Source organism: Amblyraja radiata, chromosome 5, assembly GCF_010909765.2.
Source record: "Amblyraja radiata isolate CabotCenter1 chromosome 5, sAmbRad1.1.pri, whole genome shotgun sequence".
Lineage (NCBI taxonomy): Eukaryota > Metazoa > Chordata > Chondrichthyes > Rajiformes > Rajidae > Amblyraja > Amblyraja radiata.
Genome location: NC_045960.1, coordinates 103,146,512 through 103,159,748, shown reverse-complemented (window position 1 = coordinate 103,159,748; position 13,237 = coordinate 103,146,512). Strand labels below are relative to the sequence as shown.

The window sequence follows — 13,237 nt, the reverse complement described above, 5'->3', positions numbered from 1 at the left end:
AACTGAAGATGCTGGTTTAAACCGAAGATAGACTCAAAATGCTGGAGTAACTCAACGGGACAGGCAGCATCTCTAGATAGAAGGAATGGGTGACAAAGGTGACGTAGACACAAAATGCTGGAGAATTTGGTGGATGATAAATTATTATCATCCATTAAGTTATTAGGAGTATACTGTTTAATCAAACGAAATGAGCATTTAAATCTGTTTACAAATAGTCAGTGGAAACAAAGTGTATGAACGAATAGAAATACGTTCCGTCTGCATTATTGTAAAACTGTGGTTAATATATACACACCCAGTGAAAATTATTTTAAAATAATTGGTATTGTTGCATTCAAGACTTTTCATATTGGTAAATGTGGAATAAATTAAGTTGAAATCATAACAGATTTTCATCAAACATCCTAGGTCATTGCATTATCTGATCCATTGTGCTTTATTGTCAGTTTGTGTTGTATGCTGTATAATTTATATTGTGCTGTATAATTTATACAAAAAGCTGGAGTAACTCAGCGGGACAGGCAGCATCTGAAATCTGAGTCTGAAGAGGGTCTCGACCCGAAACGTCACCCATTCCTTCTCTCCAGAGATGCTGCCTGTCCCGCTGAGTTACTCCAGCTTTTTATGTCTATCGTTGGTTTAAACCAGCATCTGCAGTTCCTTCCTGCACATTTCGTCTGCTGTTATGTCTAGTTTAGTTTCTTCCAAATTTAACCTCAAAATTGTCTTATTGTATTTTTAATGGATTCATCTTAACTGCAAAACATGTATATTTTGTTAAATGGTAAAATTGTCTTATTCACTCTCTTCTGAAGGAAGCTACAGAATACGCAGATCTTCCAGTCCGACACAACGAAGACCAGCTGAATAGTGAGCTTGCAAAGCGGCTGCCTCTTGAAGTGAGCCCACATTCTTTTGACAGCGCACACACCAAAGCCCACCTGTTGTTCCAAGCACACTTTTGCCAAGCTAGCTTGCCATCTCCTGATTATGCCACAGATACAAAGTCCGTACTAGATCAATCCATTCGAATCTGTCAGGTAAGAAAACTTGAGCAGTGTTTGGTATTTCTAATGAGGGAAAGAATATTCAAATTAGTTCATATTTCTTCAACACATTATTTAAGATGCTGCTTTTAATTTATTTTAAGGATTGTTTCATTTAATTGCTGTACTGTTATTCCATTTGAAGGTAGTTTTGCACACTTGAATATATTTGTTATGAAATGCAAGTATGTTTAATGGATTCATCTTAACTGCAAAACAGATGTATATTTTGTTAAATGGTAAAACAGAAATTGTTAAAATTGTCAAGAGTGTAAACTTTGCCTCAGATCCAAATTGCGCAATTATTGGGGGGTAAATTAAGATTCCTCCCCCTGGAAATGTGTACACAGATTGTATTGTTGAATAGGCATATTTTGTTAATACTGATTTAAACATGGAAAATAGGTGCAGGAGTAGGCCATTCGGCCCTTCGAGCCAGCACCGCCATTCAATATGATCTTGGCTGATCATCCAGAATCAGTACCCCGTTCCTGCTTTCTCCCCATATCTCTTGATCCCGTTAGCCCGAAGAGCTATATCCAACTCTCCCTTGAATACATCCATTGACCACTGCCTTCTGTGGCAGAGAACTCTACAGATTCACAACTCTCTGGGTGAAAACGTTTTTCCTCACCTCAGTCCTAAATGGCCGACCCCTTATTCTTAAACTGTGACCCATGGTTCTGGACTCCCCCAACATGGGGAACAGTTTTCCTGCAGCTAGCCTGTCCAATCCCTTAAGAATTGTATATGTTTCTATAAGATCCCCTCTCACCCTTTTAAATTCCAGTGAATATAAGCCCAGTCTTTCATTGTATGTCAGTCCCGCCATCCCGGGAATTAACCTGGTGAACCTACGCTGCACTCCCTCAATAGCAAGAATGTCCTTCTTCAAATTAGGGGACCGAAACTGCACACAATAGAAATACTCGAGGTGTGATCTCACCAGTGCCCTGTACAACTGCAGTCGGACCTCCTTGCTCCTAAACTCAAGTCCTCTCGCTATGAAGGCTAACATGCCATTAGCTGTCTTCACTGCCAGCTGTACGGGATTTATTCACACTTGGAAAGACGGGGACTGATTAGATAGTCAGCATGGCTTTTCACGTGGGAAATGTCTCACAAGTTTGAAGAAGTGACCAAGAGGATTTACGAGGGAAGAGTGATAGACAATGTCTGCATGAACTTTAGCAAGGCCTTTGTTAAGGTCCTGCTAAATAACTTGGCCTGGAATGTGAGAACACATGGCATTCAGTGGGTGACCCGTCGTAGACGACGATAGCATGGTTGTGCATGTCTCATGTCTTGTGGGATCGAGTGTGGCTCATGAGTCCGATGCGTGAGCCTCACACGCGGGGGCAGTTGGGGCACATGAAGGCCGCTGTGGGGAGTCTTCCTCCTGTCTTCCTTGCAGTCTTCCTCCTGTCTCTGACACTAACGAGTCAGCTTTGGCGATTATCTTCTAAACTACTGACCGCCTTCCTAGTGGTTGGATGCCAACCAGTCATGTCACTGGCACAGGTTTCCAATTATTTTGCGGCTAGTCCTGCCTGCTGGAGGTGGTCCTTGATTTGTATATAAGCTGTAATTGGATAGGAAGGAACTGCAGATGCTGGTTTACACCGAAGATAGACACAAAATGCTGGAGGAACTCAGGCAGCATCTCTGGATAGAAGGAATGGGTGACATTTAGGGTCGAGACCCTTCATCAGAGTCTGAAAGGGGCCGGGGAAAAGGGGGTGAGAGATGGAGGGAAGGGGATGGGAGAGAGAGGGAAGGGTTTGGGAGGGAGGGAAAGGGGCAGAAGTGGGAAAGTGGGTGGGAGAGGGAGTGAAAGGGGCAGGAGGGGGAAAGGGGGTGGGAGGGGGAGAGAAATGGGCAGGAGAGGGAGTCTGAAGAAGGGTCTCTACTCAAAATGTCATGCATACCTTCTATCCAGAGATGCTGCCTGTCCCGCTGAGTTACTCCAGCATTTTGTGTCTATCAATTCAATACAAATTTGGCTTGGTGGATAGCACCATTTGGAGGCAGAGAGTGTACCAGAGAGTTACTTTTCAGATAAGAGGAGGTGACCAGTATTCTGCTGGGAGATCACTGCTGGGCTGTATTACGACTATATTGATGATTTGGATGAGAATGTAGGTGGTATTGCAACCAATAACCAGTAATTGGTAACATTTCATCAAATATAAATGTTGCTGGTCGAATCGACAGAGCAAAATCATGGTATTACACTTAGAGCTCGACAGGTATAAATTGCAATAATAGTGGAACACACCACTAGGTTTTCAGGTACGTTTGCAGATGACGCCAAAATCGGAGGCATCGTGGACCGTGAAGGTTGGCTACGTTGAAATAGGATCTTGACCAACTGGAAACATTTTCAAAGCAAAGCCAGGTGGAACTTAATTCAAACAAATGTAATGTGATGCATTTAGAAAAGTTAAACCAGTCCAGGACATAAGTGATCTTGATTTTTCATATGTGTAAGTGCAGTGAAAATACCCTGCCTGTACAATTATAATTGAAACAGGCCCTTAGAAATGTAGTTACATCCTTTCGTCAATGGTGGCAATACAGCGCTTCCACTGACAAAAACACGGTTGGTTATTCCCTGACAAATGGAGTTTATTCTAAATGTTAACTTTTAGAATTTAAAATGGAAAAGGTTGAGAAAATACGTCGATCTAAGAATGGAATATCACTCCTTTCCCCATATTTCCCACCCCTTTCCACATTTTCCGTCCCTTCCTCTCCCATCCATTTCCTTCCCTCTCCCGCCCTCTTCCCTCCCTCTCCCGCCCACTTCCCTCCCTTTCCTGCCCTTTCCCTCTCTCTCCCGCCCATTTCCCTCCCTCTCCCACCCCTTCCCCTCCTGCCCTTTTTCCTCCCTCTCCCATCCCCTTTCCCCCTCCTGCCCCTTTCCCTCTCCCTCCCACCCCTTTCCCTCCCTCTCCCACCCCCTTCCCTCCCTCTCCCCCCTTCCCTCACTCTCCCACCCACTTTTCCCCTCCTGCCCTTTTCCCTCCCTCCCCTGCCCCCTCCCGTCCCTCTCCCACCCCCTTTCCCCCTTGCCCCACACCTTTTAATTGCTCTCCCCTATCCCTTTGTAACGTTTCCTCTCTTCCTCTCCCTCATTATGTCGCGCAGACATCAGGCTAAGTTTGAGGGTGGAATAATGAAGCAAATGTAATAAAGGAAATGGTTGAGGGAAGCCGAAAAGCAAATATGCGGACAAATGGGAAGGAGAGGAAGGATAACCAGCGATGAGGACAAAATATGTGGGGCAAAGAAGGAAAGAGGAAATAGAGTTATTGAAAGAATTACATGCTCCTCAGCAGACAATGGGCTTTTCTAGTGACCAGTTATTTCAGTCTGAGAGGGTTACATGCTAAAGGAGGTTTTTAGGAGGGAAATTCTGACATCTGAGGAGAAAAAAATACAATTCAAAAAGGAAAGACAGTGTGAGGAAAATGCAGATAAGGTGGTTTATAATTCGATGGAAAACTAATCGTAGCATTTGGTAGCCATAAATGGATTTAAAGTCAGAAGAGGGGGAAGGGAACGAGCAATCAACAGTAAGTTGGGACAAGAAATGGAGCCGTCTGATGATGTAGTAGAATTGAGAACATATTAACACTTGCATGCAGACACATGGCATTAATGGTTTATTAATGCCCAGTTCAGATTTAACTGTGTTTCGTGATCACAAGAGAGAGGATATATTTCATTGAATGCTCAGGCAGAAAGTATAAATTTAAAAGAGGAATAGTCAGTAGAATACAAAAGATAGAAATTACATGCCTGTGATTTCACCACATCGCACAACATGAAGTATTGGCATATGTTGTGCGGTAAAAGAAACAAAATGTAAATCCCATTCAATATAACAATAGACTAAGCTATTTTCAAAAGACATCGCCTGTCACAATACAATTTCTTAAATAAACTATCCAAAATATATCATGTCGAAAACTGTGAGTGAATATCCATTTTCTACAATACGATGCACCCGTTTGATGTGTAATTTGTGCTTTTTGTGAACTTTTCAGCCTCAGAAAATAGATTTGTTATGCATCTTTCCAAAGTAAAGCTAAGTTCTGAAATAAGGTAATACAAGAGGATGAAACTGCAAGAAAGTAGGTCATCCCGAGAAAAGGTTAAGGAATACCAAAAAACTCTGAAAATCTACTGCCAGATGATTCAAATATCCCAGTGTCTCAGCTTCTGGCTCTCATTTCCCAAGCTTTTGATGGCACTGTGCGTGTACTCGCTGGAGTTTAGAAAAATGAGGGGGGAACCTCATTGAAATGCAGTGGAAGGCTTGGATAGAGTGGATGTGGAGAGGATGTTTGCACTAGTGGGAGACTCGTGGACCAAAGGTCATAGCCTCAGAATTAAAGGACGTTCCTTTAGGAAGGAGATGAGGAAGAATTTCTTTAGTTAGATGGTGGTGAATATGTGGAATTCTTTGCCACAGACAGCTGTGAAGGCCAAGTCACTGGATATGTTTAAGGCAGAGATAGATAGATTCTTGATTAGTACGGGTGTCAGCGGTTATGGGGAGAAGGCAGGAGGTTGGGGTTCGGAGGGAGAGATAAATCAGCCATGATTGAATGGCGGCGTAGACTTGAGCCAAATGGCCTAATTCTGCTCCTATCACTTATGGCCTTTCCTTTAACCTACCATGAGCCTATTAGCACCTGCTTAAATTTACTAGAATCCCAATACCCATGCTCTCATCAAACTCACTAGCGCTCCATTTCCAACTCTCCGTTTAACCTCCCCAGGGCCACATTTCCCATTTTTGTTCATCTTAATGACCAACCCACTACAGGAAGGATGTAGAAGCTTTAGAGAATGTGCAGAAGAGGTTCACCAGAATGCTGCCTGTATTAAGGAGTATTAGCTAAAAGATTGGACAAACTTGGATCTTCTCTGGAATTGGATGTTGTGGGGAGAACATAGAATTATGAACAATTATGAGAGCATACGTTGAGTAAATAGTCAAAACATCAAAGACTAGAGGGCACAGCTTTATGATAAGAGGAGCAAACTTTAAAGGAGATGTGTGGGGCAAGTTTTTTTACTCGGAGCGATGGGTGCCTGGAACACGTTGCATTGGTGGTGCTGGAGTTAGTTTGGTTAGAAGCATTTAAGAGACTTATAGATAGCACATGGATATGCAAGGAATGGAGGGTTATAGATCACGTGCAGGCAGAGGAGATTAGTTTAACTTGGCTTCATGTTCATAGAAACATAGCAAAATAGGTGCAGGAGTAGGCCATTCGGCCCTTCAAGCCAGCACCGCCATTCAATATGATCATGGCTGATCATCTAAAATCAGTACCCCGTTCCTGCTTTCTCCCCATATCCCTTGATTCCTTTAGCCCTGAGAGCTAAATCTAACTTTCTCTTGAAAACATCCAGTGAATTGGTCTCCACTGCCTTCTGTGGCAGAGAATTCCACAGATTCACAACTCCCTGGATGAAGAAGCTTTTCCTTATCTCAGTCCTAAATGGTTTAGCCCTTATTCTTAAACTGTGACCCCTGGTTCCAGACTCCCCCAACATCGGGATTAAAATGTCCTGCCTCTAGCCTGTCCAATCCTTTAGGAATCTTATATGTTTCTATAAGATCACCTTTCATCCTTCTAAATTCCAGTGAATGCAGGCCCAGTCGATCCATTCTTTCATCATATGTCAGTCCCGCCATCCCGGGAATTAACCTGATGACCCTATGCTGCACTCCCTCAATAGCAAGAATGTCCTTCAAATTAGGAGACCAAAATTGCACACAATACTCCAGGTGCAGTCTCACCAGGGCCTTGTACAGCTGCAGTAAGACCTCCTTGCTCCTATACTCAAATCCCCTTGCAATGAAGGCCAACATGCCATTAGCTTTCTTCACTGCCTGCTGTACCTGCATGCTTACTTTCAGTGACTGATGTACAAGCACACCCAGGTCAAGTCACCCTGCAGCCTCATAGCATCCTCCTCGCAGCTCACACTGCCACCCAGCTTTGTGTCATCTGGTATGGACATTGTGGGCTGAAGGGTCGTTTACTGTGCTGTACTGTTCTACGTTCTGTATATGTTCTTATGAGTGCCCTGTTTGCCACTCGGGAGTCAAGACTGTTTAATTGCCATGCCTATTGACAACGGAATGATGAAGTTCTTACATGTAGCATAAATCTTATCTGACCCATAAATGCAATACACACATAAATATAATAATCCCATCATTTTGTTTGTAATATTAGTGTACAAAAACACAGGGGTCTCCATTTCCAGCTCTCCCCGTTTACTAGCTACCTTTGAGAGTTCATCGGAGACCTGTTTCGCCTGCTTGCCCCAAGCTGACTGAGGCCCCATTTTACACGTAACTTTTAATTTCGACAAGCCCACGTTTCCTTCAGGATAAGTGGATCCCTTGTTTCCCACGCTCCTTTAAACTCACTGGGTTCAATGGAAAATGTATTACATTACTATGCAACAGCTCAAACAACAGTCGAGTGTTTTAGGATGCTCATTGGAGTAAAAACCAATGGTCCAGAAAATTGCCTGTCCCAACGATGCTGGATTATCAGAATGTTTGCTGTGTTCTCCACCTGGGCTCCGACACAAACTAGACTGAGAGCTGAATAATCCGATTCCTCCCAGCACTACTGTTTTACAGCAGAATGTTATTTACACTGAGATGCCCAATAGAAAAGCGTTTAATGTGTATAACGTCATGGTTGGATTAGATCGGTGTATAAAATCATGAGAGGAATAGATCGGGTAGATGCAGACTCTTGCCCATAGAAACATAGAAACATAGAAAATAGGTGCAGGAGTAGGCCATTCGGCCCTTCGAGCCTGCACCGCCATTCAATATGATCATGGCTGATCATCCAACTCAGTATCCTGTACCTGCCTTCTCTCCGTACCCCCTGATCCCTTTAGCCACAAGGGCCACATTTAACACCCTCTTAACTATAGCCAATGAACTGGCCTCAACTACCTTCTGTGGCAGAGAATTCCAGAGATTCACCACTCTCTGTGTGGAAAATGTTTTTCTCATCTCGGTCCTAAAGGATTTCCCCCTTATCCTTAAACTGTGACCCCTTGTCCTGGACATAGTTGGTGAATTGAGGACCAGAGGACATAGGTTTAAGGTGAAGGGGAAAAGATTTAATAGAAATCTGAGGGGTAACTTTTTCACACAAAGTGTGGTGGGTGTATGGAACAAGCTGCCAGCCAGAGGAGGTAGTTGAGGCAGGGACTATCCCAAAATGTAAGAAACAGTTAAGACAGGTACATGGATAGGACAGGTTTCGATAGATATGGACCAAACGCGGGCAGGTGGGACAAGTGTAGCTTGGGCATGTTGGGCCGAAGGGCCTGTTTCCACACTGTATCACTCCATGACTCTAGTCTTGTGCATGCTGTTGGAACTGTGGGTAGACTTGATTTAGTCTACAGTAATTTAATTTAGTCAGAATAGCTATTCATTAATGTTAAATGGTGGTGTTCATTATTACTGGACTCCGATGCTTGTTAATAAATGTGACCATTTGAGTTAACTGACCCCTGAAGGTTACTCACCGTTTATAGCTCCACCACCTTGCATAATAAACAATATCAGCCCCAAAATTCTCAACAGTGAACTTTTGCGTCCCTCTTTTTCCGGCCAACCATACGAAGCATAGTTTTAACTCTTGGTATTGGTAAAGTAAGCTATAATAAAAATAGAACACTGGCAAAAATCTATTTTGCTAGTGTAAAATGGCAGGGTATGATGCGTGGCACCTTAGCTAAGGCCGGATTACTAATGGTTGCTGCTGCTGAAAATTCACTGCAAACTAGTCAATTTAGTAACCCACATCTCAGCATCAAATAGCAACATTTAATTGGGATTCAGTTTAATTATTGGCCTCTGTTCTGCACAGAGAACTGTGCTGGTAGTGGGTATTGTTAAGATGCAGCTTACGCACAGAAGTGGAATTAATTTGGGGTGAAATCACTCAACTAAATAAATGAATTCAGCATCCATGAACATAAACAAAATGAATGCATATATAAAACATCCTTGTCATTTTATACATCGTTTCTTTTTAAATTTATGAGTACATGAGGGAACTGGCACCCAATTACAAAATATACCTTTTAAATCTGCTGCATTATATGTAGCATTAAATATTGTACTGCTACTGTTGCAACTGACATATTTGAAGCTAAGGAAGATTCTTATTTTGGAAACAGAAAAAATGGTAAAGCTGTGGCATAGTTAGCATAATTTACAGCCAGCTCCAGTGACATGGTAACCAACTACCTCATAAAAGATGTCTGTGCAGGGCTCTCTTAACTGCTGTCCAGGGAATCGCCTTGTTTATCACACCACAGAAAGACTGAAGTGCAAGCTTACGTATCTGCTACTAATTGTCCATGCATGTCCTGTGAGTATAAATGTCTCTTTTCTGTCAGACTGTGGAAATTGTTCTGTCTTAAAATCAGGCTGCTGTTGATTCATGTGGCTTTAAAGTCGCATCCCGGCATCCTCTATTTGTAAAAAAAAAACCCCTGCTACCCCTTGACATTTCTCATTGTTTGCCTTCATTTATCCAAACAGTTATACTTCCAACATTTAGTGGGCATAATACGCATTTCATTGTATTTCCGATTCCTAGAGTCTGAGCAATTTGATGCTGTAAGTGAATATGAGTGTAATCAGCCTCACTAACATTGCTTTCCGACCAAATCAGTTTCAAAGGTGCCTGAAATAACTAATCCAGCATTTATCAGCAGAACTTAATGCAGCCAGACGCAGAATTTGAGTGAAAATTAAAAGTACTATTGAATGCTAGGTCACCCATTACACGGGGTGCATTTTATAGGCTGGTCATGCAGTACGGTATATTGTTGAGTCACAGTACAAAAAAAATCCACATCGAAACTGTTTCTTAATTACAGTTACTGATTAACTGGCAGTGTGCATTGTTGGGTCATAATGATTCTCTTCTATTCCAGAGATGTGGAAAATAATTATTATTGATATCAAAGTTAAGTAGCTTAAATAAAAACAAAAGATCTGAAAAATCTGAGGTTAAATAGCATCTGGGTAGAAATAAACAAGGTTACATTTTCTGGTTCTATAAAAAGGAGCTGGAGGAACTAAGTGGGTCAGGCAGTATATGTGCATGGAAATGGACACTCAACATTTCGAATTGGGATCCTTCAGACTGATGGAATGGGAGGGTAGAAAGCTGGAAAACATCCTGTTCACCATCTACACCACGGACTTCAGATATAACTCGGACTCCTGCCACCTGCAGAGGTTTTTAGATGACTGTGCAATTGTGGGCTGTATCAGTGAGGGGAAGGAAACTGAATACAGAAGGTGTAGTCAATGACTTTGTTGAGTGGTGTGGGCTGAATTGCCTGCAGCTCAACACCGACAAGGAGTTAGTGGCGGACTATAGGAGGAGAGGAACAGGAACACCCATCAATGTTGTGTGTGTGTAGTTTACCAGGGAGTACAAATACCTTGGAGTGGGCCTAGACAGTTAACTGGACTGGTCCAGGAATGCTGGGGCCCTGTACAAGAAGGGACAGAGCCAGCTGTACTTTCTGAGGAGGCTCCACTCCTTCAACATCTGCAGTAAGATGCTGCAGATGTTCTACCAATTGGTGGCGGACGAAAATAGGATTAACAAACTCATCAGGAAGGCCAGCTCAGTCCTCGAGGTGGAGTTGGACTCATTGGAGGTGGTCTTGGAGGGGAGGATGCTCCTCAAACTGCAGAGCATCTTTGACAATACAGCTCACCCCCTCCATGACACACTGGTCAACCTGAGGAGCACCTTCAGCAACAGACTGGTTCCACCAAGATGCAGCACAGACACCACAGGATATCCTTCTTCCCTGTGGCTATCAAACTTTACAACTCCTCCCCCTTCCGTCGTGGGGTAGACTATCCCCTCCCCCCCAATCCTTGCACAGCCCCAATCCTTTCCACTCATCACTTTAATTTCATATTTCATGAATTTTGTGTTTTAATGACTGTCGCCAGATCAATTTCCCTCCTGGGATAAATAAAGTTTCGAGATGGGAGTGGCGCAAAGCCTAGTGAGTGAGGTGCAATGTGTAGAAAGGAACTGCAGATGCTGGTATATCTGGAAGATAGACACAAAGTGCTGGAGTAACTCAGCAGGTCAGGCAACATCTCTGGAGAAAAAGATTGGGTGATGTTTTGGGTTGGGACCCGTCTTGTCTGAAGAAGGGTCTCAACCCTGAAACGTCACCCATCCTTTTTCTCCAGAGATGCTGCCTTATCTGCTGTGTTACTCTGGAACTTCGAGTGATAGGTGGACACAGGTGAGGGGGGGATGGGTGCATGATTGGCAGATGGGCGAAGTAAGTGATAAAGAGGAGAGGTGAAATTGAGACAATAGGGCGTTAAATAAAGAGAATGTGGAGGTGTGAAATATAAAGTCAGACGGGAGGGGAAAGAGAGGGGTTAAAAGGGCAGCAAGACAATCTGGGGTGGGAGATAAATATACAGAGGAGGGAGAAGGGGCACGGTGAATTAGTGGTGGGAGAAATGTGTGCACCAGGGAGGGGGTTGTGTTGGGGGAAAGTGCTGAGCGGAAGGAGGTAATGGGGGGATGTTTTAGGTTTATGATGAGAATTATATTATGAAGTATTGAGTAAGTATCAAGTTACTTACCTGCCTCTAATGCTGCCTTTAGCTTAGATGCTGAGAGTATTATTTAACTTTACTAAACAGAAGTAAGGACTAATGTGACCTTGTACCTTACGCATCCCGATTTGGCCAGGCTATTTCATCAGTGTCCACAGCTAAGAGAGAATGTGTTTATCCTGGCTAGTTTGCTTTATTGCTAAGCTTTGCTTTGCTATGCTAAGACTTAATTATTCCAGCAGATTTATTTCAAGTACATATTCCGTGAATTGTTTTGAGGGGTAATGATGCATTTTAAAATGAACTTATATAGTTCCTTTTATAATGTGGAAAGCTGAAAAGATGTTAATTAGTTTCTCAGGGTACCTTAAAAAAAAACACAGTGGAGGAGGCACCAGGTCAACTTACATCATTATATGACCCAACTAATGACCCTTTCAGGGACCGATGGTCACTGCCACATATTTTGCATTAACCTAACAGTGGAGTCAGCAGATGTGTTTCCTACACCAGTGTCTGTTATCTTCCTTGCTTCCCCTACTTGTCTTGATATCCAGAGCAATCATTCTCATCTTGCCTTGAGTTCATTTCTTTTGTACATGTTTAGAGTAAGACTCCGATGAGGTCTGAAGGCAAGTAGACCTGGTAAAATAAAAAACAGGAAATGCTGGAAATGCGCAGCAGGTCAGGCCGTACCTGTGGGAAGATTAACATAGCTAACATTTCGGGTCATTCTGACAAAGAGTCTTCATCTTGAAACATTGACGATGTTTCTCTTCCCACAGTTGTTATCAGATGACACCAAAATTGGTGGCACTGTGGGCAGTGAAGAAGGTTGTCAAATGATATAGTAACACAGAGATCTATTATAGATATGGACAGAGAAACGGCAGATGGAATTTAGTCCAATAAAGTATGAGGTATTGCACTCTAAGAGATTGAATGTAAGGGAGAAGTACAAGGGGTCACAGTTTAAGGATAAAGGGGAAGTCTTTTAGGACTGAGATGAGAAAAACATTTTTTACACAGTAAAAATTGAATAAGTACCCCACAGAAGGTAGCTGAGGCCAGTTCATTGGCTATATTTAAGAGGGAGTTAGATATGGCCCTTGTGGCTAAAGGGATCAGGGGGTATGGAGAGAAAGCAGGTACAGGATACCGAGTTGGTCAGCCATGATCATATTGAATGGCGGTGCAGGCTCGAAGGGCCGAATGGCCTACTCCTGCACCTATTTTCTATGTTTCTATGTTTCTACACAGTTAACAACAAGACCCATAACTGCATTGATGCACTGAGGGATCTTGGAGTCCAAGTCCATAACAACACAAGTGGAGAGCGGTAAAGAAGGTGTATAACCATATAACCATATAACAATTACAGCACGGAAACAGGCCATCTCGGCCCTACAAGTCCGTGCCGAACACTTATTCTCCCCTAGTCCCATCTACCTGCACTCAGACCATAACCCTCCATTCCTTTCCAATCCATATACCTATCCAATTT

The 13,237-nt window shown here is 42.9% G+C and overlaps 1 protein-coding gene across 1 annotated transcript in view; it reads left to right on the top strand.

The window, feature by feature from the left end:
* The window catches only part of ascc3 (activating signal cointegrator 1 complex subunit 3), a 363,313-nt gene that overhangs the window by 318,093 nt on the left and 31,983 nt on the right, over positions 1 to 13,237 (top strand). Inside the window, exon 37 of the mRNA XM_033021915.1 lies at positions 819 to 1,043. Within this exon, the coding sequence (XP_032877806.1) occupies positions 819 to 1,043 (225 nt within the window). The remainder of the gene's footprint in view (positions 1 to 818; positions 1,044 to 13,237) is intronic.